The 26496-nt window shown below is 38.4% G+C and overlaps 1 protein-coding gene across 1 annotated transcript in view; it reads left to right on the top strand.

The window, feature by feature from the left end:
- Positions 1-256: 256 nt before the first annotated feature.
- Positions 257-26496, top strand: part of ANK3 (ankyrin 3) — a 303291-nt gene continuing 277051 nt past the window's right edge. Inside the window, exon 1 of the mRNA XM_081075424.1 lies at positions 257-826. Coding sequence (XP_080931550.1) covers positions 713-826 — 114 coding nt within the window. The 5' untranslated portion in view covers positions 257-712. The remainder of the gene's footprint in view (positions 827-26496) is intronic.

Raw genomic sequence — 26496 nt, 5'->3', positions numbered from 1 at the left:
CAAAATGCATTTAGGCTAATAGTTCAGCATAAAGGAGGCCCTGTGGAGACCAGCAATGCATGCATTGTTTTCCCTATAATGCAGTCAAGGTCTCCATAGCAAAACTGAGTGTATTTTGTGTGTCTTATATTATATATTTTGTCACCATCAGCAGTTAAGCTGAAGTAGGAACTGCTCCATTCTATTACGGGTTAAATAATGCTCGGTGCAGATATAGTGGTGATGTATAAATTGCAGGCCTGTCTCGTTTTCAAAGGATTCTAAAATAGGTTTTCAGAATTAGTGCTGGATTTGTGCTCCTGCCTGTGTGGTGACTCTTAGTTTTCTCCCTTCAGAGAAGCATCTTTTGCAGTATTCCCCCTTCCGAGGAATCACTTAGACACTTCCAGCTGGTGGCAGGGGATACAGCCATAATACAGCTTCCTCTGTCCCAGCTGTCTTTTTCACTACAGTAAATGCATTACGATGGCTGCACTCTCGTGTAAAGGTTCAGGTAGAAGAAGGTGTCGGATGAAGTCTGGAAGCCATCGTTTGGGTTTTTAAAACCTTCAGCTTCTACAGCATCTTTGCATTCTGAATGTCTTCCTGCTTCTAGTCAAACGCTTCTCTCCAGTGATTGGGATGCTGCTGTCAGCCTGATTAAAGGTGCCTGAGGATAGCACCTCTTCACCAGGAAGCTCTGCCTGCTTGAAAGGATCTTTTTCAATGCATTATGGCTCATGCAGCTTCACAATTAAAGAAAAACAGGGATTTAGAAATCAATGCTGAAGAAGAGACTGAGAAAAAAAGGAAACACCGCAAACGGTCCCGGGATCGGAAGAAAAAGGTAGCTATGTGTGCCAGAGCATAGATCTTGCCTGGCTTTATTTTGTTTGAATCTCCTCCCGGCATCTGTTAGAAGCATTAAGGGCTTTTTTTTTTTTTTTTTTTTTTTTTTTTTAATGCGGTGTGGAGTGTAAATTGGGTGTGCAAACTGGGAACAGATGATAAAATCCTATGGCAGATGATGGCCATAGGATGGGCAAAGCAAGGGAAGGTTGTACCCTGGGTGGGGGTGATTGCAGTACTAATGCGGAAGGAAGGTGTGCTTTGACTCTACATCGGCACCGGCCTGATTCCACAGCACAGAAAGGTGTGCAAGGAAGTTAAAAGTTGTTTCTTCCCAGCCTAGTCAAGGTTAAATGGACTGCGGTGACTTAGGTTTGGGGGAGAGGCCAGAGAGCCAGGCTTTGTACTTCTTAGAGGTCCGTCTCCTGGAGAAAAAGCTTTTGTGCTAGAACTGTGTCACATGTGTTGTGTTTGTTTCTCAGGCGGATCTGTGATCTTAAGGATGTAACAGAAAAAGTCATTTCCTGCTTTGCTTTGTGTTTTTCCTTTTGCCTCTTATTTCTACATGGTGCTTTTAGTTAGGTTGTGCACTGGAAATAAGCTGTTAGAAGTAACTTTCTTTTGTTAAATACAGCCAAAATCACAGAGGCATGCTTTTCTCTGCTGGGTGAAAGTGATCATCTTGAATGCAGGGATTCCTATAACATGGCAGGGACCTGCAACCTTCAACCCTGACTGCTTTGGATGAAGGCATGGGAATTGGTCATCCCCTACTGGTATTCTAAGATGAGGCAAAAAAAAAAAAATAGGAATATTCTAGGTCAGTGGTGTTTTATTACAGCCTGAGAGTACTTACTGTTTGATGGCTGTGCCCTTAAATATGACTCCTAGGTACCGACCCAGGAGAGAGGGCCCAAAGCAGTTTCTTCCACAACAATTAATAAAAATTGACTAAAACTCTGTGATATGAGTAGGGAAGCCAGGTCATAAAGCATTTTTATGTGTCTTTGTGAGACTTCCCAAGGGAAAGATAATCTTAATTTGCTCTGAGCAGTGAGGCATGTGCTCTCTAAATGACATGCAAATTTCAGCCACCACATGTACCTCTCTCCAGGAAGGATCATGAATATTTGGGGGGGGGGGGTCTTTGCCATTTTCTTTAGAGCTAGTATCTATAGAAGACGCCTCTGCCTTTTGTTACATGGCAGACTTTATGAGATTGAGTTTGGAGGGCTGCAGTTGCTTTGCTGCAAGATGTTAAATTTAGATAGTTCCCACTTCAATATTCTTGTAAATAAACTTCTTGAATATATTTTCACAGAAGTGCAAACTTAGGAAATTCTGTGCCGGCACATTTCAAAGACTTGCGCAGCAGAGGTGTTATGAAATTGCCATCTTTTGCTCGGTTCTGGTCTAACTGTATTGTGTTAGGTTTGTCTGTGGGTAGGTCACTATTGGTTGCCCCTCTCCACACACCTCTACCCACCCCCATCCTGATAAACTGGCTTCTAAGAAACATGTAGGGAAGGTACATAAATCGGTATGAAGGTATGGTATCCTTGCTGTCAGGACTCTCTCTGAGAGTTCTTAGCTGAGCCAGGCTTATGTATAGCAGTTCCCTGTGGCAACTATGACAGGGCCTGCTGCCTCTGAGTCTGGGCCCCTGTTTGACTTGGAAGCAAAATAGGGCAGGGGTGAGGCAGAGGGAGCTTCTGGACTCACTAAGCTGAAGCAAATGCTTTGTGGACCAAAATGCTTTGTTATGAGTACAACAGAGTCTGTCTGATGTAAATCTCTTAGCAACCAGAAGGGAACATGGAGAAATATCAATATCGCTATTGTCATCATACAAGCAGATTTCAATGTTTGTTCTCAGGACAGTCAGAATAGATCGAAAAAGTGGCTCATTGGGTAACACTTTCATTGCTATTGTACTTGTTAATTCTTAACACAGTATTAAATGTATCTTAACACAGTATTAAATGTATCTTCCCTACCAAAGTGATGTGTCGTCTTCATAGTCCAGTGAACAATGGATATTTCGTGGACTACTTTTAATGTACACAGCTAAGGTTGAATTACTTTGAAGACAGGTTAGATTTCTTCCAGTGGTGTAGCATATGTAACACAGATTCCCTGGGAAGTGAATTGTATCGACTTTGCATTTATTTTTCCTATCTTTTTCTAAGACCCTCATTAAAGCTTGTGAGCTACTTTGCTCTGTATCGTAGGCCCCAGGACAACTGGCAAAGCTGCTGTTAAGTATTCTGTGGGGTATTACGGGATAGCTACTCTTGCTCATGTGCAGCAATATTTTCTAGGATCTTTTAATTACATAAGAGTAGTAGTGAGTACTCATAAAATCACAAAACAGGAAAGCTTAGGAAAAACTTATAGAGTATCTAATTTATAAAATAAGATATTTGGTTCGTGGTACCCCTGCGATTCAGGTTGGAGCAAGCCCAAAAGGAACCTTTCTTGATTGGATTTATATAACCCAGCATCATACAGTATGGGTTATTAGTAAGAACATCAAGTCATACATGGATTAACATTGGATTCACATTTCGTCAGTTTTGTGTTAAACCCAATGAGTTACACATTTGGTCTATTACAAATACTAATAATCATGATTCAGTAATTACCAGTCAAAAAAAGTAGGAAACTTCTAGGAATTTGTACCTAGCCAAGTTTTAATAATGATGTGTCTTCTTGTTGGCACAACAGCTTTAGTGTCAAGAAAAAGAAAATCTTCCTGTTTATTAAAAAAGAAATGCCTTTAGGTGAACCCTTAATCTTTTCATCACCAATTTTTCTGTCTTGAAGCACAAAAGCAAGCAAACAAACAAACAAACCAAACAAATAGCAGAATGGAAAGGAAAAAGGTTTCAATGAGTATCTAGCTTAAAAGTTTCTTGCTACTGCATTTACTGCATTTACTGCATATACAGATCTCCCTTGCCCACCCCTTTCTGTTGCTCTTCCCTGATCCTGTAATGTATTTTTCCCTTTCACTCTCCTTCTCTCCTGATTGGCTACTTAGGTTGGCAGCAAGTAAGAGGCATGCCGAAGGTAGGCAGAGTGCCTCTGGGTAGGTTAATATTGGATCCATCCCTTCAGTAAGCAACTTGCAGAGAGGAGCTCTTAATATCCCCTGCACCCAGCAAGGTCCCAGCCCACACGTGGTGGTCAGTAGATGGCCCAAGCCACCATGAACTCGTCGTGATGGTTAGAAGTCACAAACGCTCTTTAGTCCCTGCACTTTCCTTGTTGTCACTGGCTTCTGGTGCCATGTTACCTACATGTTTTGCCCTCTCTCCACATAAACTATAAAATACATTTCAGTAGTGAGGACTATTAGGAATATTGACCTTAATTTATTCAATATTTTTTTAATATATGCATGTGTGTTTGTATTTGTTTACTATGTCCTGTCAAAAAAACTCTGAGGTTACCTAAGGAAATTTATACTAAAAAAGGAAATATTTATGGAGTTCTACTCTCTCTATATATATGACTGACATAGGGATATACGTGGAGAAAATGACAATTCTGTGATTAATAACCTTCCTGATTACTGATGTCAAACTCATACAGCTATTCAGTAGCAGAGCAGGAATGAATATTCATGGCTTCATTTTTTTTCAACATTTATTGAATGATTTCTGTGGATCAGGCATTGCATTCACTGTTGGAGACAAAGCTAGTGGTAACAGTGCAGTAGTTCCCTGCAGAGGGAGGAGACAGGTAAGAGCACCATTAAACACATTGTATACTATAAAGTATGAAAAGAGCCACAGGAAGACCCCCAATTCAACTCACATGGGCTCAGAGGAGGTTCTTAGTGAAGCTGAGCCTTAGCGGAGGAGTGAGTAAGATAGACACGTAGAAGTATGGGGATCCCCTGCTCTAAGTGATGTTAGTAGGAGGGAACATCATCGGGATGTGTGGGAAACAAACATTATTTTGGAACACCCAAAGCGAAGGGGGCATGAATCTATGGCAGAACAAATGGCTGAAAAGTAGTCAGGAGCCAGATCATCTTACAGGGTTGGAATTATCCTGCTCAAATTAGGGAAGGACTTGAGCAGACTTTAATGATGGTGGTAGGGAGAGGAGACTGCGTAGCTTTATGGTTTGGAACCATAACTCGAGCATCAGAGTAATAGACAGCAGCTAGGAGAGCAGTCAGGAAGCCGTGATGGTGATACAGGCACAGGAAATGCTGAGGGTCCGAACCAGGCGGAGAGTCTGCCAGTGGAGAGGGGGTGTTGCATACACGAGGTATTTAGGAGAAGATGCAGTAGAATTTGGCAATGGGTTGTATGTAGGATGTGAGAGGGAGAGATCAGATTCTCAGGTAACTGCCAAGTTCCTGGCTTGAAGCAGAAGATGAAGAATTCATTTTCCTGGATTCATGTCTTTTCTCCTAGGGCATTTATTGACCAATTAAAATGCACCGGATAGGGTTTTGAATTGCTTTATAGGTGGAGACTCATTTAATCTTCACAACAATGCTACAGGGAAAGTATTTTTATTATCCCCATTTTACAGATGTGAGAATGAGTCATAAGTCTTTAAGCTGTTCGCTCAGAGTCCCCACAGTAATCAGTGGTGGAGTGGAGATTTGAATCAGGATAGTCTTTCTAGTTTGTGTAAACTACTCTACAGCATATGTAGTTTAATATTGTCAGAGCTATACATCAAAGTGGGCTTGGTTCAGATAATCCTAAATAATATGCTGTTTCCTACACACTGGGAACCTTAAATAACAGGTTTTAGATCTCCAAGTATCCCAATATGATAGTACGTCTGTTTTTCTTACCTTCTTCAATAGATTTTAATGTTTTACCTTAAGGCTTTCTTTCTTTTTTCTTCTTTTTTTTCTTTTGCAAAATGAAATTTAAAAATTACCAAATACTCAGAGACGTGTTGCCGTAATAACTACACAACCGTGTTCAGTGCTTGCTGTATACCAACAATGTGCAGAGTGATTCTCACGTCTCACGTATCCTATTTTTTTTCCTCACAGCTTCTCTATGAGGCAGGTATTATTTCATTCCCATTTTCCATAGCTAAAACCAAGGTTTAAAGGGAATAAATACTTGGTTTGAGGCCATACAGCTAGTAAGTGGTGGACTGAGACTTAAATATGAGCCATAGGACTTTGGAATCTGTATTTAACTACTGGGTTTATGGCAATGAAACTCTAGCAGTGACTTTTAGGATTAAAGCGTTTTAACGACTTTAGAACAGATTTCAGGAGACATTAACTATTGAGTATTATCTCTTGCTGTAGAATCTTGGTGCTTCCTGACATTTTACAGGCTTTCTCCATTCCTAGTTACCTAGGCACCTGTGGCACCCCTGATGTAAGATGCCAAGCAGGGTGAGGTTCTGTACTGCAGCAGCTGGATTTTGGGAGGAGGGGATTGTGTGGAACCATGTAGGATACGTGGAACTTACTCGTTCCTGCTCTGCCAAGCACGTAGACTCCTGATCTCTAGGGAGCCTGGTTTCTCTGTCAGCATACTTAATATTCTACACTGTAATTGTGTGTTTACATATGTGTCTCACCCAAGAGACTACAAACTCCTTGAGAGCAGAGGTATCACAATCACTACCAGCAAACTGGGGCTTGCAGAATAGGTAGATGGGTGGGACAGTGGGGGATGGATGGATGGATGGATGGATGGATGGATGGATGGATGGATGGATGGATTGACAGATGGACGGGAGACTCAGTATAATGTAATGATGAAGAGCATATATGATATAAGAGTCAGTATAATGTAATGATGAAGGACTATACTGTAAGATTGCCTAAGTTCAGGTGCTGGCACTATCCCTTAGCTGGTGTGACCTTGGGGAAGTTATTTAACCTCTCAGTGCCTCTGGTGCCTTGGCCTTTTCGCCTGTGAACTGAATATAATAATATGTACTTAGCCCCAGGGTTGTAATGAGATTTCAATGAATTAATACAAGGGCAGTAGTTGGCACAAAGTAAGAGCCATATAGCGGTAGTTGTTGCTGTTGTTGCTCATGTTCATAATGAACAGAAAAAAATGAACAGAAGAACGAATGGACTATTTCCAACCTCAGCCTTCAGGGATTGTGCCAAGTCAATCACTAAAACCAGGCTGGGGAGCTCCCTAGGAGCACATCCGGCTGCTACCCTGTCCCCACTCTTCCACCATTTGGAAGAGAATGGATGGAAGAAGGCTTAGCTCACTCACAGGAATGGTTGTCAACCTTTATCCTTTGATGTTCCATGATATTTAGCAATTAAATAAAATTTGTCAACTGATTGTTTCCCTCTGCTCTTTGTTGTTATCATAGTACATTCTTGCTCATTAAAGTCATCTGTTCATTTTTTAAAAACTTAACACTTTTTTGTCCTTGATCAATTACCATTATAACCAGTGCAAGAGCTTGGTAGGTATGTTATACATTTATTAATGGATGAATATGTTATTTAAATTTTTTTATTTTGTCACTAACATGCTGTAGCTGTTGAACTATTTCTTCATTACTCTTGAGGCTCATGATCTCTTCTGTTTCTTAATTTTCCTTTGATAAGAATGATATTGTGTGTGGTGTGTAGTGTGTGTGTGCACGCACGTTATTGAATCTCAGTATTTAAAATGTTACCTTTTCATAGGTATGCTTGAGAAAAAAGAGGATTTGGCAGTGTTTTATTTTCATTCTATTATGTCAGAAGAAAAATTTACATTAATCATATTATATTTTACCTGCATCTATTCACTTAATAAAAATGTATTGTGTGTCTATATTGTACCTGTACCTGTATTGTACCTTTATATTTCCAGTACCTGTGCTGGGACTGGAAATATAAAGGATGGGACCTGTAGGCCCATCTACCTGCTCTGTTTTAGATTCTGCTTGCACTCTACACAGGTGAAGGACTGAAGAAAACATGAGTATTTTTAGATGGACCTCCTTTTTGATAAATGCCTTTTGAATTATTTATTTGATTTTATGTTAATATTGTGCCATGGTGTTATTCACATGCACAAAAACATTTTCTCCTAAGTTTAATTTTTTATTAGTTTCAGGTGTACAAAGCAACATTTATACCCCTCACAAAGTAATAACCCCCATCCCCCAAGCTTCTACCCCCTCCAACATCTTATATAACTGTTACAATAACATTGACTATCTTCCTTATGCTATACTCCACCTCCTGTGACCATATATATATATATATATATATATATATAATTATATATATATATATACATATATATATATATATATATATATATATATATATATATATATAATACACACACACATAGTCGAAATACAATATTCTACTTTGGCTTCAGTTGTACAGTGCATTAGTCAGGCATCTACACAGTCTATGAAGTGTTCCCCTTGATAAGCCCAGTGCCCATCTGGCACCCTACATAATCTTTACAACATTGTTGATTATATTCCCCAGTCTGTATTTCATATCCCCATGACCCTATTGTTTGACTAATTTGCTCTTTCTAATTCCTTCACCTTCTCCCTCTTCCCATCCCCTCCCCCTTCCCATCTAGCAACCAACAGGTTTTTTTTTTCTATATGAGTCTATTTCTGTTTCGTGTGCTCATTTATTCTGTTCTTTAGATTCCACACATAAGTGAGATCATACAGTATTTGTCTTTCTCATTCTGACTTATTTCACTTAGCATAATATTCTCGAGGTCCATCCATGTTGTTGCAAATGGCAAGATTTCATTCTTTTTTATGGCCGAGTAATACTCCATTGTATATATGTACCACAGTTTCTTTATCCAGTCGTCTATCAATGGGCATTTCCATTGTTTCCATATTTTAGCTATTGTGAATAGCACTGCAATAAACATAGGGGTGCATATATTTTTTTCGAATCAGTGCTTTGAATTTCTCTGGATAGATACCCAGGAGTGGAATTGCTGGGTCATAAGGTAGTTCCATTTTCAATTTTTTGAGGAACCTCCATACTGTTTTCCATAGTGGCAGCACCAGTCTGCAATCCCACCAACAGTGCAAGAGGGTTCCCTTTCCTCCACATCCTCACCAGCACTTATTGTTTGTTTATTTATTGATGATAGCCATTCTGATAGGAGTGTGGTGGTATCTCATTGTGGTTTTCATTTGCATTTCTTTAATGATTAGTGAACTATCATTCATAATGATATGAAATGATATGAAAAAATGTCGAGCATTTTTTCATATGTCTGTTGGCCATCTTAAGTTTAACTTTGTTGTGTGACTTGCCTAGGTCACAGAAATTGCTGAACTTGGAATCAAGGTCTCTGTGGTTCGAAGTCCCTTGCTTGGGACATCAGAATCCCTCTACAGCAGAGGTTTTTTTAAAGGAGGTTTTTGTTAATAAACATCTATAGTGAATTCTTAAGGGAAGAATTATCACTTTTGGAATGTCAAAAGTTAAATTATTTAGTAATTAGAATTTTTATAATTTAATTATTTAAATTTAACTGCACCATCTAAATATTATATAAATCATTATACTTAAGTTAGTGTAATTTTACATTTGAAATAATTTTTAAGAGGAATCCAGTCAATGAAACAAAAACCAGAATTATTAGCTTATATCTATTGATTGATGTATAGGTTAAATATTGAAGGAGGACGTCTAACTGCAATGTTACATGGTCAATCGCATAATCCAAATATTATGTTAGAGAAATATTTGTATAGAAAGGTAACATTTGAAAACAAGCAGTCTGCTATAGTTCTACGCCAATTGGTGTTTCTAATTTGTATAAATTAAAAGTAGAAGAATTGAAAACAAAGCATGGACATCAACTTCGAATCTTTCACATATAGTTCAGCTTTTTCTGGAGCTTATCCCATTCACTCAAGATTATGTTGTCCTGGATCCAAAGTGGTGTCATGAAATGGAGTAGTTCATCATTGTCAAATATAGGAGCTGCTTGTAAAATGTACAGATTTCAATTTAGACTGGTACTTGGTTCCAGTAAGTTATTTACTAGTCATAGGTGACCTTCTACTGATTAGGATCATATCATCAGCTCTGTTTGAATGTGGATAAAGCCCATTAAATTGGGTAGAATAGAGACCAGTGTTTATATCTGCCAGGTCTATAGCTTGCCTTTTGGCAGAACAAAAGCCAACTAGTACTATCTCCACATGAGAAGCATATAGGGACTGTATTGTATGGAATAGAACGGGGAGAGAGAGCTTGGCTAGAAAGGGTTGGAAGGAAGGAAGTCCAAGATTTTCTAGCAACCGGAAGCCAATGACTCTGAAACATTTATAATCTCCCTGTAAGTACCCCTAAAACCCTGTAACTTCAACGATATGAACAGCATTATTTTATCCTAGTGAAATACAGGTTTCTAAAAAGTCCATACAGTTGAAGAGCGTTGTGGAAACATGATAACTTCTGTTTAGCAGAGGGTTAAAAACATGAATAAAACAGGCAAGCAATAAGGAGAAAGTTGTGGGAAGGGGGTTAAGTATAGAGGGTCCTTGAAAAACGTTTTGTTATAATGTTGAAGAAATGCCTTAGGAACTTAACTCTTGTTTGTATCAGTTGGCCTGTGGTGAAACTGGTGTCCTTATACGTTGTTTTATTTAAAATACCTATCGATGATATTGAGGACTTCCTGTATTGTAATCCATAGTGGAAAGAATGGGCTTTGGGCCCGCGTGTGATTTCATATCACAACTGCTACTGCTTAGCTTTGGCCTCGGTTTCCATGTTGGTCAAGTGTGGATATTGATCCTTTACTTGAATACATATTGTAAGGAGAAGAAATACTATGAAGGTTATTGGCATAAAGGGAATGCTTAGCGAGGTCTTCCAGCTTTCCTTCCTTAGTGTATGGGTTCTCAGATGTAATCAAGTCAATAGGAGGTGGGGAAGCTGAGAAAACAAGGGAATGCTTTTAAGAAATTTTACACCTAATAAACACTCAGAAAATTATTTGATGAATGAAATATTACTCATAGATTGACATCCTCAGACCGCCCTTTGAGTCCTGCAGTTCAGCTCTTGGCAAACTTTTCCACAACCCTCGGGGAATTAAATCTGTCATTTGGAGAAATACTCCTGAAGACTCATATTTAAATACATTTTCCATTCATTAACACTAGTATTAATTAGCTTCTCTCAGCAGTTAAGTGATAACTAGGTAGACATTGAAGAAAGCTAAAGAACCTAATGTACAGATAGAAAAAGTATCAAATCATTTTTTAAACAAACTATTTGCATATTTCAGCATAAACATTGAAATATTTATAGGGGAAAAAGTACTTATTTGGGTTGAATGAAGCAATCTTCACTGCATATTTTTATATTATAATTATTGAAAAAAAACAAATGTTACCTGTGCAATGTTACCAGTACGTATATGTCTGTAAGATATATATGTATATGTTGTTACCAACCAATTTATTACCCCCTTTAGGTAGCACCACTGCTAAACAGCTGGTGTTACAGTTTCGGGGTAGCTGAGGACTGAGGGAAGAGTGAGTAATCTAGCCAATATAGACTTACCACCTTTTACATCTAATTTTAGAACCCAAAGTGACCTGTTGACTATGTTTCTTTACCAGCACTTCCCTCTTCCTACTTTCTCAGACTGCCACTTATGAGGGCCTCTACTGTTTCCAGACACAGCAAGTTACCCAGCCCCAGACCAAATCGGCCCACTTCAATAACTCCACTTAGAATTATCTGTGTGTTTAAACACGCCCATTCACCCTAAACCAAATAGAAACACTGAACTTGAAACCTGGACGTCTCTCTTCAGACATTTTTATTTTAGACTCTGTGATTTTTTGCTTTTTAAAGGAGGACAGTACAGTGAGATACCCAACAGCAAAGGCATATAGAAGAGAATTTATCCTTTCTTTATTGAGCTAAAATCCATTAAGGAACTACAGTGGGCCAGGCACTTTTCTGAGTGCTTTTAGTAGATTATTATATTGAATCTTCATGCGTGGATGGTATTATCCCAATTCTCTATTAGGGAAATTAATCTCTGCAAGTTTCAGCAAGCCCAAGGGTGCACATGAATGTAAGTGTAAACCCAGGTCACTCTGATTCCCAGTCCTAGGCTTATTCCACTACTCCTCACCCTGCACCCCTCATTTTCTACCAGTCCCAGGTCATTTCCAAGACACCACTGAGAGCACCATTTTCACAGAAGACTGGGCTCCATGAGATGAATCTTTCCTGGGCCATGGAATGCCATGCTGGGGTTTCTGCCCCTAGAAAAATTCTAATAGGATCCTTTTTGTGATTTCTCTCTTCTCTCCAAAAGGAAAGTACACAATGGAGTATGGAGAACAGGAGGGTGATGATATTGGATGCAATAAATAAATTTACTGAACTTCTAGTCACTTTCAGTTCCTGCATTTACTCGAATGCATCCTACCTTAATGAGATCATAATCATACTAATAGTAAAATAAAGAAATGTGAACCTAATTCCTAAAATGTTTGTATTTTTTAAGATAAGCAGTGAAATCATTTTGTGTCAGCTGATGTCTTGGTTTTTTAAATGAGACATTTGCTGATGCCTTCCATTTCACGCTTATCATTTTTATGAGAAAACAATGGAAGAAACTGGTTTTAGATAACACACACAGGCCTTCAAAACAGACTGGTTTTAATTGCCTAGATTAGAAATTAAAATACAGTTTGTGGAATGATAAGAAATGAACACCAACATCAAAAAACTTCTTCAGCTGAGGACGTAGACAGAATGTTAAAATTGAGTCATCATAAGCTTTGCCAGATTCCTTTGTCATCATTAGGAAAGGTCTCTTACACCATATGAAGTAATATATTTTGTTTCCTTGACAATAAGAACAATGAATTAGAAATCTTTAATTTGGAAAAACTTGGAGTTTCGGTTTCAATCAATAGGAAGGAAGCCTGCTAGCAAAAGTTAGGTTCCATTTACAATAAAATCATCGGTAGGTGCCAAAGGCTGTTATCTCAGTTAATACTTATAAATGAACCCTCTGAGATAGATGGTTTTGTTCTCATTTTGCAGATGAGGAGATTGAGGCTTAGCAATTGAATGTATTGGTTACAGTGAGCAAAAAACAGAGGCAGAACTTGAGCCCATGCTGTCCGACTCTAAGGCTGCTCCCTGCCGCCCCTTTCACTATTCTGCTTACAGATTATTCAGTGGTCGAATAAGATTCTAACATTTAGACAAGGCTTTTACTATGATTTTCCATTATTTTATTTTCTCATCAGTTTTTAAATCATTTTTATGCCACTCTTTATTACGAATGTTACTGCTCATTTGTTTGATGTGATCAATACCAGAGAAAAAGTGCTTTTTAAATAATGATGCATGACTTGAGCTCTACGTTTTCATCTGCAAATGTTACATGGGGACATTAAGTATTATTACAAAGCACAGAGCAATTATGAATCAGGTACAAAAAGATCATATTTGACTTTGGCACTGTGGGATTTACAATAGTCTGAGGAAGCGACATTTACCGAAGCCATAACCTTGAGCAATGCATTTTGTTTTCTATTAGTAAAATCCCATAATATCCAGTCTCATAATTCCTGTTCACATTCCTGCTACCTGGCTGGTGAAGGGTAAAGGGGAGATGACATGCGGGAAGGTTCTGACATCACTGAATCCCCACACTGTCGACTCCCTGTTTTGTAAGGACCTGTTATCCCTCTGTGCAATGATTTGGCCACTACATAATGAGTATATTTACTTAGCTCTGTCAACACTCAAAATACATTTGCCTGCCCTTAAATAACAGGAAGATAAACATATTGATATTGAAAAATGCTGACTACAATTAACTTGAAGAATGGCCATTGTTAGCAATCTGTACCTCTGTAGCTTTACTGTACCTCTTCAGCTGGAGTTGTTCTTTACCATCTAAAACTAAATGGTTTACTATGCATATGTATTCCATGCAAATTTATTCCAAATAGAATTAATATATTAATACTGGTTATTCAGGCATGTGAAATTCACACATCCACTTGTCTTTATTAGTGTAGAATTAGCTATCCTGATCATCTCCCTCAATTCTAGTCTGTGATTCTTTTCAAAAGGTTTTGATTGTGTGCATCTTATCTGAAATTGGATGTTTGAGAGTCATTTGAAATAAGGATTTTCCCCGTTCTCTGTGTTATGACTTGGCTAATGTGAGTCCTGGTCTTGATTTTGCACAGACGTTCAGTGTGGTTAAGGCACATGGCTTTCTCTTTTTTGCACCACGGCATTTGGGTCCAGATTCGGGTCTCTCTGGGCATTTCATGGAAGAGTCTTGTCTTCACTGGCCAATTGTCCTTTATTTTACGTATGTTTCAGTGGCTATTCCCTGTGATAAGATGAAAATAATTATATAGACATCCATTTATCATCTGATGAGCATTCTTTTTGCTTTCTGGCGGATCAGTTAGGATTTTGTTTGCAGTGCCAAGAAGGGAAGGTGTTCTTAGGTGCAGCTGGCATTCCTGGCTTTGACCTGCTTTCTTAGAGCGTCCCTTCAGGTTTGGGGAACCTAAATTATTCATTCGATCTGTGCTGTGCTTGCACATAGAGCTCATGCCACCCCCTTTTTTTAGTGCTGCTGGGGATCTCTGAAATAATAAGAAAATTGATTTTGGGAGGCTCGGTGGAATATGCAAATGGGCCTGGGGATGAGTTGTAGAGTCACATAGGCTTGAGTTTAAGTCTCGTCATGATCACTTCTTTGCTGCGTAGTCTCAAGTTGGTTACTTAACCACTCTGAGCTTCTGTGCCCTCATCCGTAGTTGTAACATCTATTGCAAGGTGATGTTATGAAGACAAAATGAAATCAAATGTGAAGTGTCCAAGTGCAGTAATTCAACAAATGTTAATTCCTCCCACTTTCCCACTTCTTGCCTCCTTCCCTCATCCCGTGGGAAGAAATGAGTTTGTTTTATGCGAAGCCTTGCTAGTGAGACCTGTCAATTAAAACGAGGAAAGTAAACTTGATGCAGTTAATTACATGTAGGGGGTAAAGAAACAAATAAAAATATATGCGTGTATATGAAGAAAAATATATTTATATAAAATGTAATAATTATATACATACACATATATGTACCCTGTTTCTCCTAAAATAAGACCTAGCCAGACAATCAGCTCTAATGCATCTTTTGGAGCAAAAATTAATGTAAGACAGGTCTTATTATTATATAACATCCGGTCCTATATTATAGTAAAATAAAACCAGGTCTTATATTAATTTTTGCTCCAAAAGATGCATTAGAGCTGATTGGCCATCTAGGTCTTATTTTGGGGGAAACACGGTGTATGTTACATATACATAAACATATATGTGTGCATATAATGTAATATGTTCCAAATAGGACAGTGAAACCCAGAGCTCAATTTCTGTTAATTTCTATTAGGAAGAAATGTGGTTTATGGAGACAGCATTGAACATGGTATGGGGTGTAAGGATACTTGGGTCCTCTGGAGGTGCAGTGGCTTTCCCAAGATCTCTCAGTACAGCTCTAATATGTTCCGCAGAAGCACCCCAGCTCCAATGCAGGTGTCTCTAATCCTCATGAGGGAAAAGCCAGTCCTTTGTCCCCTTGCTGTCCTTAATGGATTTACCTTTGCATTCCCATTAAAGATTGCCCACTGGCAGCTAGCTGCTCCTTGACTTTCAGAGTGAAATCCACTTGGAAACCAGTCAGCAAAAGTTCAGTTTTAGTGACACTCCCACAAATGCTTCAGAGGCTGTTTGAGATGTATGTGTTTCCCAGGGACAATGCAAGAGAAATAAGCAAACCACAGACAGACGGGTACTCTGACAATATTGATACTTGTTGTGCCACTTTTACTCTCTGCTTGATTACTCGTAGTATCCTAAGGCATTCTGGAGTTCTCTTACCTTAGTTTTTCTCACCATGTAAATAATCGATGTCCATTGTCAATCCAATGTTCAACACAGGTAGGCCAGGGTCACCCACAGAAAGTATTATTGTTATCATTTTGAAATGTTATTCCAGTATTTTACTGTACATTTGTATACTTAGTTTTTCTTTCCCTTCTCTTCTGTTCCCTTCTTTCCCCAAAATTAATGGAGATAATAGTGTACCTCCTGTTTGGTAACCTTATTTTTTCCCACTGAACAATATGATATGAACATATGAAGGTCGGGCAGTTAAGTTTGGGAACTTTCCACCATGCACTGACACAGTGGAAAGTTCACAAACTTCATTGTCCAACCTTTCGTATGTCCACACCAATAAATATATTTCTGTTTTTAAAGGATCTATAGGATTCTTCATTATGGATGTACCAAAATGGATCCAACTAAAATTTTATTTTAGTATAGTTAATTCGTTTCCATTTTTGTTATAAAAATGGCACATAGAACAATAGGGCTTCATCTTTGTTCCTAAACCATAGTGGTGTCATTTTCTGTTCTCCTTCTTTCTCGTGATTCCTTAGCATACCATTCAAGGTTTTCCATTCTCAAGCAAGTGCCAGCATTTACAACCTCATTTCCCACAAATCTGCTAGCTGACCTTAGTTCTAGTGAAAATAAATCTACCTTTCCCCCTTCCAAGAACAGATCCCAACTCTTCCACTGCTGTTCTTTGTGCTTCTCTGTCTGCAATTCCTCCTTCCCCCATTCTCCTTCCAACTTTCAGGGCTCATCTCCAATCCCACCTGAGACCCTGGCTTACTCAGCTGAGGGCACTATCTTTCCTCTCAGCTATCACGACTGTTTACGACTATCTGTATCTCTTAGGAAACTTAAGATACTCTACATAGAACTATAGTCTTTTGTATATGAAGACGTCCAGATGAAAAAAGTCACAAATCTTGATTCTGAATAGTGGCAAGGCTCATAAATTTGTGACTTGAGCTGCTTCTTTCTTGCCTGTTTTCTGTTGAGGGCCCTACCACTGTGGTATGGAGAATCCTTCCCATCTTTAGTAGCTCCCTCATGTCCCTACTGGACTGCAAATTCCTTGGAGCAGAATCACTCCGGATTCCTGGTGTGTCTTCTTCAAGGCCTCTTTGGAACTGTCCTGCAAAATGAATAAATAACAGTGGTGACAACAGCTCTCTGCCCAGCGCTCTATGCTTTTCCTGCAGCCTTCATTCATTCCTCTGAGGTTTTTTTAGGACTGTGACTCTCAGCTGGCGAGAGAAGAGGCTGTGTTATACTCACCTGACGATAGTGTGACCAGTCACTCTGCTTTGCCCAGGACTGAGGGGTTTCCTAGGTTGCAGGACTTTTAGTGCTAAATTTGGGATGCCCTGCCTCTTTCCTCAAGAACACATTTGAAATGGTAGAATATATCTGCAGGGCAGGCGGTGGGTGTGTGTGGGTGTGCAAATTATAGACCAAATGAGAGGTCCTCTATGCCACCTGTCTCTCAAGCTCTCTCAGCCTTGCTTCCTTTGAGAATCTTGCCTGCCATTTATGATTATGACATCACTCTGTGTCCTCTTGGAATCCATTTTCCGTTTATTAATTTCCAATGTTATCAGTGGGCATTATTTCTTCCTAAATGTTCTGTCATCTCTTGATCATTTAAGCAGAGTGGACCCTTCCATATGCCATGCCATAGCACATATAGGAGAATACATAAAATTTAGCTTTGGGCAGCAACTCCTGCTTTTATTAACCAGGATCTCATCTAGAATCTAGTTTCTTAGCTTTGTTTGTATCTCTCTGGCTCTTTAACTCCCTGCATCATGTGGTTTACTCACCTTTTTGTTTTGATTATTTTCAAATTGCCTTCTTGTTTTGATTTTTCTCAATTTTAACTTGCCAAAGCTGTCTTCTCCTTCTACCTACCTGACCTGAGCCAAGGGAAGGACACTTTCATCTCCCACCAGTCTCACCCCTGGAGAGGCCCCCTGGCCCAGTTGCCACCTGCCACCAGGCAATGGGGAATTGTACACAAATAGACATAAATAACTTTGCTACATCCGAATTTAATTCTAGTTTAGTTTCTCATGTCCTTGTCAGAGGGAATCCACCATTTTTCATTAGGAAATGTTTTTATGGGGGCCACTACAAAGCGACATCACTATACGTGCAAGACAATCACATTTTACTCAAATTTACGTGATTGAGACAACAAACATGATTTCAAATTGTTACGATGAATACTGGGTGAAAAAAATATCTGTTTATCCTGCCGCCAAGTTCATATTAACCTCTCAAATCATATTTAATATATTAGTAATGATTTTTATGGACTACAGATTAAAATATATGATTCAGTCATGTATTAGAGTAAGTAAATGAATGATTTAACTTCACAGAAAAGAGCTACTGTAGAAATCTGAATTTGAACCTATAGGGCTAATATAAAAGACAGATACATCAGTTTTGAAGGGCAAAGTTGTATGGAAAATTCCCAAAGAGTGTTAAGAATCGTGGCATCTTAGAGGTGGAAGGGATATTTGAGGTCACTGAGCTGGGCCCTCTGCAGAGCCCGCCTCTCCTTGACAAGAGCTCTACGAATCGCTTGTCAGTCTTTGCTTATGAATTCCCTGTGCCTGGAAATGTCCTACCTCTAACCATAAGCCACCTCATTTCTGGACAGTTCTAATTGTAAGAATATACTTCTTATCTTGAGACTAAATCTAGTACCCTGTTATGTCCACCCATATGCCAGCTATTTATATAGATGAAAACAGTGCTGTGTTGGTGCTTTATCTTCTCTGCAAGATAAATGCTCCCTGTTCCTTTCGCCAGTTCCCGTAAGACATAATAGCCAAGGCCCCTAATTTTCCCTCTTAGCCATCAAGGGACACTCCAGTTGACGTAGTGTTTTGTGTGTAGATTGTCTAACTCATACTATATTGATACAGCCCAGCCTCAGCTGTTGCCACAATTGGTAATAGGATCAAGGTCACGGTCATTCTACAGAGAAGACAGTGAGAGCCCCGGGCAGTCCCTTTTCACGGTAACTTTGTTTCTGTTTACAGGTGGATTTTTATCCTTCCTTTTTTAATGTTTAGTTTTGTCTCGTGGTTGGCAATGAAATATATACATCTCACTAATTGGTGAATACATTGAAACATTTATAAACAGCAGCTAAATATAGATTTATAAAGATGTAAAAGCCTAGCCTTCCCCCTCGTACTTTGTCTTCTGTGTTTTCCATCGTAATATCTCCTACTACTTGATCCCCTTACTTAGAAATTGTTTTCTAAGTAATTATTTTCTAAGAAATTATTAAATACTAACCATATGCCCTGCATGCTTCTTTGTCTCTTTTTCTACATGGCTTCTGCCTTTCCGCTTTTGTTTCTACTTTCATCTCTTCTTTATCATAAAAGTAGTCACAAAAATTCACTGCAGCAGATGGAACTACTTCAATATCAGTAACATACCAGAGAGTAGCCCATTATATAATATGTTAAACCTTATCAAAGGTTGATGTTTCATGTATTTCAGATTAACCAATAGGTAAACAGTTGGCTTCAGAGAAATAAACTTTTATGGACTGAATCCTTAGACACTAAAGCATGTGGGATTATTTTGACAAGAAAATTAGCCAACAATAAGAACGTAAAAAGAACAAAATGCTGAAATATTTATTGTAGTGCAGTGAAAAGGAAACACATATTGTTTTGATTCAACGACATTTCAGTTCAAATATTTATATGCCTTGTGGATACAGGAGAAATAAGACATGCTTCTAGTCCTTTGGGAACTAGTAGTTTAGTAAGGAAGACAGACAAGTTTAAAAGAACTAAAATATAGTCGCATGCATTAAGCCCTAACTTAACAGCACAGGTTCTTGGAAACGGCAACTTTAAGCGGAACGACATATAACAAAACCAATTTTACCATAAGCTAAATGAAATAAACAAGAGTTGAGTTCCTACAGCACATTTTTGGTCACAAAAACATCGCCAAACTTCTAAATAAAGACTTAAAACATTTCTGATAGTAAACATTGAAATAAGTGTGAGCTCTATATACGTTGAAGAAAGATGAATAAAAACAAGATCACTCTTTTCCAACCTGCTGATTCCAGTTCCGGGTTACAGTGGCTGGAGCTTGTCCCAGCAAATCAGGGTACAAGGCAGGACCCACCTGGACAGGACACCCTTACATGGCAGAGCCACTCACACCCACTCACATCCACTCAGACTGGGACAGTGTCGACACACCAATCTACCTCACACACACAGCTTTGGGACGTGGGAGGAAACACTGGTATCCGGAGAATACCACACAGACATGGGAGAAGGTGCCAACTCCACAGGGACAGTGAGCCCTGCCCGAATTGATTTTTCTCTCAGTGATGGTTGAACAAAACAGTGTTATTGGAGGGCCACTGTAGTTGATACAGAAAATGTATATAGTGAAATGGAGGCCATAGGAAGGGGCACGTCTACCAGGATAGAGGGTAGAGTGACGTGGACACTGAAGCTGGCCCTGAAGACTGAGACTGTGAGCAGATGGTGTAGAGAACACACAAACAAATTCAGTAGTGGGATTCATTGGACATGATGGCTTACTGTGGGGTGGAGGAGCAGGGAAGGAGCCAAGAAAGATGGGTCAGAAATGTCAAATGTGAATATCTGAGAGGCTAGTTATACCTTGTGTTATGAAAGGAATGCAGAGGGATAAGCTGACATTTGTGGTAGACGTGCCTCCTCCATTCCTCCTGCTTTCCCTTATTCCTGTCAACTGTTAATAATATTTTTGCAAAGTAAAAAATGTTACTTTATGTTGACTTTTAACTTGGGCTTTTAGTACCACCTCAAAAGTGCTAAAGCTCTGTACTTGGCACATCCAAGAGAACAGAAATCCACTGAGCTGAAAAATTAGAAACCTGGAGAATCATTACTGAATTATTCTGAGAAGTGTTGAAGCCGTTGCTTTTTGTCTGAGCTGTCATTCATTGGGCATGATGAATTTAGAAGTGCTAGTTAAAAGGCATCTCATATATTAGACTCCGTTAAGTGGGAATCTAATATATGGTGATGGAAAGATAACTGACTCTGGGTGGTGAAGACTCAATGTGAGAAATAGATAATGTATGACAGAATTGTACACCTGAAATCTATGTAACTTTATTAACAATTGTCACCCCAATAATCCTTAATTAAAAAAAAGACATCTCAGATTTAGATGGTGACAATCTTCATGATAAGAACTGTGATGTCATATTCATGCTTTCCCACATACTGCAAGTAGTTATTATATTCACAATGAACCCTTTTAAAGAGTGGCATGTTTTAATGCATTCTTCTGTTTTGCAAGCAATATACTTATAGTGATTTTTAAAAGAGAAAAGTAGAAAAATAGAAGAAAATTATCCTCAGTAAGCTGTATGATAATTTAATACAATCCATTTCTTTCACATAACATCTTTAAAAATTTAATTTTCAAATATTTTGAGAAATTAAAAAGGAAATATCTTGAAAAATAATAAAATAGTTTTTCTTTACAAATATGCTCTTTAACAAAAATTGGCAGGATTACACTTGAGAAATAAGAATGCCCTGAAAATTTGTCAAACTGATTGTAACAACATGCATTAGATTTAACTTTTCTGAAATGTGCTTTTATTGAAAGAATAGTTCAAGTTTGAAGCTGCATTGTAAAGACTTCCACAAAAATATTTATATACTCAGCAGACCTTTTATTAAACAAGTCTGGAGAAGAGTACATAATGTTTTGATGAGAAATGTTGTTTTAATATTAAAGCCTGAATTACCAGTAAGGAATGTCATTATCCTAAAATAATAAGATTCATTTTTTTTTAATTCTTCTTGTGTTTGTGTTCATGTGTGTTTGTATATCTGTCTGTGTTTTTAATTTCAGTAGCCTAACAACTTCATATCAGTATTTGCAGTTATTAGTTCTAGCTGAAATAAACAGACGTCTAATCTAATAAAAGAGTTTTGTTTAGTTGAAAGTCAAAGTAGACAAAATGAGGGAAAACAGCACGCAGTTTGTTGTTTTTTCAAAAAATAAAACAGGTGTCTACTGCTCGTTGTAGTAGATACGTAGTTATGTTAAACCGGAAGTTCCTGGATAGATGTAAAATAAATGATGGCACTTGATGATGTAAAGGAATCCTTTTATATTAGAATGATTGTGTCTTGATGTGTGTGTCTTTCAGGTCTGCTATTCAAGTATCATAAACTGAGACACACACATATTCTATGGGTAGAGGCCTTCCTGAACTCAGTCTTTTGTTCTGTAGACCACAGCTGGGACATTCACTTCAGATATATCTGGGAAGTCCCTTGTGTCACCGTGGGAAGTGTGGCAGGAATGCTTAGCCCAGAATTTTAGCTTGAATTTGCAATTTAATGCAGAGCTTTTAATTGCATCCGCAGCAATATTTACCGTCATCTCATAGCAATAAACTTTTTATGGTAATATCTTAGGAAAGTGTGGCACTGAATCAGAGATGGGTGGCACCAGGAATCCCTTGGCTTTCATGTAAACATTCAACAAAAGGCATTCTTTTTGTTTATTGCGTTGCAGGTACATGTCCAGAAAATTCTGAATGGAACTCGGTGCTTAGAGTCTTATTTTTTAATGTTTCGAGGAAGATTTTTTTTGAGTTATCATTTACTTGAGTGAAATACAATTATTCTAAATGCATACTAATTCAGTTTTGACAAAGGCATTGTTGTTTAATCCATTTCCCCAATAAGACACATTACATTTCATTGCCTCTGGAAGTTTTTTTATGCCATTTCCCAGTCAGTATTCCTCCTCCCCTGGAAGCGGCCAGTTTTAGGAATTCCAGCACCATTGTTGAAACCTTAATGCTAGTTCTTGGAGTCTTCTATGTCAAAGAAGGATCTTTAAAAATAGGTGTTTTTTTAAAGTAGTATTTTCCCCCTTTGGGAACTATTACAAAGTACATGAATAGGCCAAGAATGGGGATCTAAAATGTGGCCATATGGAATTTCAGGGTATCGCTTCTAAAACACCTTGGAGCATCAAATTGTTAGTGAATGTCAAATTGTTAGCGAAAAAGGAGTGGGTCCGTTTCCAGCCTGTCACATAGATTTCAAGTAATTTTATTTCTTGTTGTATTTTAAATTGGCTCTATTTTAATTTTCACTTCAGTAAAAAATTGCTAGCAACACTTTGTGATTATACTTTAACTTTTGTGGTGTGCATGCCCATTGTGTACAGTGGAATAAATGATCGACTATTGGAAATTTAGTAAGAATGATCAGTAAATGTCATAGATGAAGCTGAAAAGTTCAGTATACCCCTTTCCCCCACCCTCTGAATGTAGAGAACTTGTCTTTACTTTGGTACCTGTCAGCTTCTGGGAGGTGATAAGAGAATAAATCAAACTTTCTGCATCTATTTCTTCTCCGCAACTGTGTACCATTGCCTCAAAGGTGAGGCTCTATCATTTGGTTCTCATAGTAACCAAAGAGTACTTCTGTTCTGAGAGAGAGAGAGAGAGAGAGAGAGAGAGAGAGAGAGAGAAGCTTTCCATGTTGTCTCTAGAGATTTTTCCTTCCCTCCTTGTAGCGAATGTGCTCTTCTTGATAAAAAATTTCAGAGGCAGGGTTGGAATAAACTGAACAATGCAGAGAGATAAAAGATTCCAAGATAGAGAGCTGCTTTTATTTCAGCACTGCAACACATGGAGCATAGAATGAAATTGTGCTGCTTTTGTAATTTATTCTCTTTATTAAAATAGACAAGCATTAGACAAACCATAACATTTCCATCTGTATTCACAGCAGGCTCCCACCATCCGAAATACAGATTCCATCCACCCCCACCCCCACCCCCCGCCAATCTCTCTAAAACACCCAGGATTGAAATATTGTAATGTTAGAGACCGACAGAATTATCATTTAATTTCTAAGAGCAATGGATCTCCACATCTGTTCTTTGGTTTGCTGCATCCGTTTTAAAAAAGGGAAAGCTCGCTTTCTGTACTTAAATGTCACCGAGGACACGGGTGTTGGGTTGGAAAGAATCTGCAGTGCAGCAAAGGGAAATGGATGGTAATTGTGCTGCAGTTCTGCTCTCATCACCCCACCAGCCTAATCACCTTGAGAAGGGAAAATAAAAGGCATTTTTACAGTGTTCAGATGATCAGTCCAGAAGCAAGGCACCCATTGTTGTTTTAGCACATATTTCTCTATTGCCTGAAGGACGAAGACTTTTAATTATGGGAAATTGTCATTCCAAGCCATGTAAAGGTGAAGCACTCCTCAGGCTAGAGGTAGAATTCATTTTTTTCTTCCCCTGATTTCACAGCTAAACACTTGCTTGATATATTAGGCAGAGAAAACATAAAGTCCTAAAAAGAGGGTTAAAAAGGTCATCGTCAATTCTAATCTTTTTAGCTAACCGTTCCCCCACTTGAAGAATATTCTGTTTCCATTTTTTATAAAGGCAGTCTGCTGAAAAATTTAAACTCTTTTAGGAGTAAATCTCTGTCAGGTGTCATGCCAATCTCCCCTTGGTAGGAATGGTTACATAAGGCGGTATATGCCACCTATCTAAATAATAGACCTCTATTGTGAATCAAGGGCTCTAATGCTTGCTTGTCTCTCCCTGAAGACTTCATGTTCATGATATTTCTGCCTCAGTTAAGTGTAAGAGCAAATTTTAATAATATTACTCTGTTGGAACAACATTGGTAGAGGTGGGTGAGAGTAAAATTCAATGTCCATACAGTGGTATAATAATGTAAATTTAGTAAGAATAAAAATGACATTAGAGCAGGTTTGCCCTTTGGGTGAAGCGATAGTATCCTACAGTGCTTTGAGAGGGACATCTAAGGACACTGAGAGGAAAACTGAAAAAAATCAAAGTTTTGAGTCTGAGAGGATGTGTATTGATTTGTTATTTACAAACGACTTCCACATACATTATCACATTTGATCCTTGTGACTCTGTGAAAAGGATATTCTCATTTTCAACAAGTTCAACTACTTGTTCAAGGTCAGCCAGCTACCAGGTTACTCTGAATCCTGAGTGATCCCCTCCTTTCTCCCCTCCTTCAACATGTTACCATAGAATGTCCTCATGTGAACATGGGTATCCTGGGGACAGGCAAACTGGCATCCTCAGGGTTTCAGTATGTCTCTAGAGAAGAGTTTCTCCTGAGACAGAGAAGTGGTATTGGGGCCCAAATTAAAAACATTATAGGAGTGTGTGTGTGTGTGTCGTATATGGGACTAAAACTGGAGAGTAAAGGAAATTTTCCTGATTTGATGGTAAAGCATACTGTAGAGTTGCTTTCTATTCCACTTGAACCAGTTTATAGTTCGGCGACATGTTGACCTCATTACGCCCTCTACAGCACTGAGTGTTAACTTTTTCTTTGCCAATTTCATAGATGAACAATGTGCATGTCATTATTGTTTCAATTTGCAATACTTTATTTAGTACAGATGAGTATTATATGTTTACTAGCCATGTGCATTCTTCGTTTATGGATTGCCTACTTACATAACTCACACCTCCTGCCGTTGTCTTTTTAAAAAATTTTTCATAATTATTTTCTTTCAGTTCAAAAGTAACTAGGAAGGCCAGTTCACGTGGCTCTACTATCACTGTGACATGCCGTAAACATGTAGAGATTGAGTTGATACCAACATGAAACATTAAAGCTGAGCTGTTTTTAAATAGCCTATTCTCTAATCAGTGAACTAGAATTAGAGAAACATAGAAGGTAACGCTTTTTAATATTTCAAATAGGATAAACAAGATCACATTAGGACCACAGCATATTATGCTACGCATAACAGTTTTCAGAATTTGTTTAAACCGAGTCAATCTATTTTGTTGTTTCTATATAAATATATATATTAGAAAATCAAGATGAGATCTCTTAAGTATGGACCCAGAGTACAGTTGCAGTAGCTATTCATTTTCTCTCTGGCACCAAGCATCTGAAGAATCTCAAAAGTGCTGTCTTATTCTGCCAGAATAACAGCTTCAGTCATGTAACAATTTCAGGCAATGACCACAGTAAAAACAGTGAAGAAAGGTCTAACCCTGTGTAAACAGTATCCCAGAGGCCTGGAAGAGATGCTAAATGTGTGTTTCCTCTCCTGGTCAGTTCATTGGCACTAAGGCATAAAGGGAGGGGGAAAAAGTTGTTATTTGAAAAAGAATTTCCAAATATCGTGATTTAAGACTTTGGTCCTGAGAAATATAGATTTTGCCCTTGGCAGGAGAGGAAGAATGAAGGTTTGGTGTAACGTATAAAGATGAAATATGAATGAGGCTGTGCCAGCAACTGTGTACGTGGTAATTAGTAATAGTATTATCAGTTATTACCATCATTACCACTGACCCAATTATACTCTAGCATGGTGTGTTCAGCTCTGCAGTCGATTTCTGCATGTTTTCTGTGTGTTCATCTCTCCTCCGTTGCTTACTGTGTGGCCTTGGGTTTCTTAATTAACCTCAGGAAGTGTTTTTGCTCATCTGTAAGACAAAGACAGCAAAAAACCCAGTCTCAAGGTGATGGTTGGGAAAATTTCCTGAAATGGTCAACATCAACATAAAGTGTTGTGGAAGTGCTAAATAAATCTCTGATGCTTTATTACTGTCCCATTAAAGAACATACTTCAGATTAAACCTTGGTTTAGAGTTTCATGGATAAGAAGGTGTTTCTTAAATATTAGTCAACCAAGAGAGAAATGCTCCTAACAAG

This window comes from Rhinolophus hipposideros, assembly GCF_964194185.1.
Source record: "Rhinolophus hipposideros genome assembly, chromosome: 15".
NCBI classification, from domain to species: domain Eukaryota; kingdom Metazoa; phylum Chordata; class Mammalia; order Chiroptera; family Rhinolophidae; genus Rhinolophus; species Rhinolophus hipposideros.
The sequence above is the reverse complement of the archived record's forward strand: the minus strand, read 5'-3'. Positions and strand labels throughout refer to the sequence as shown.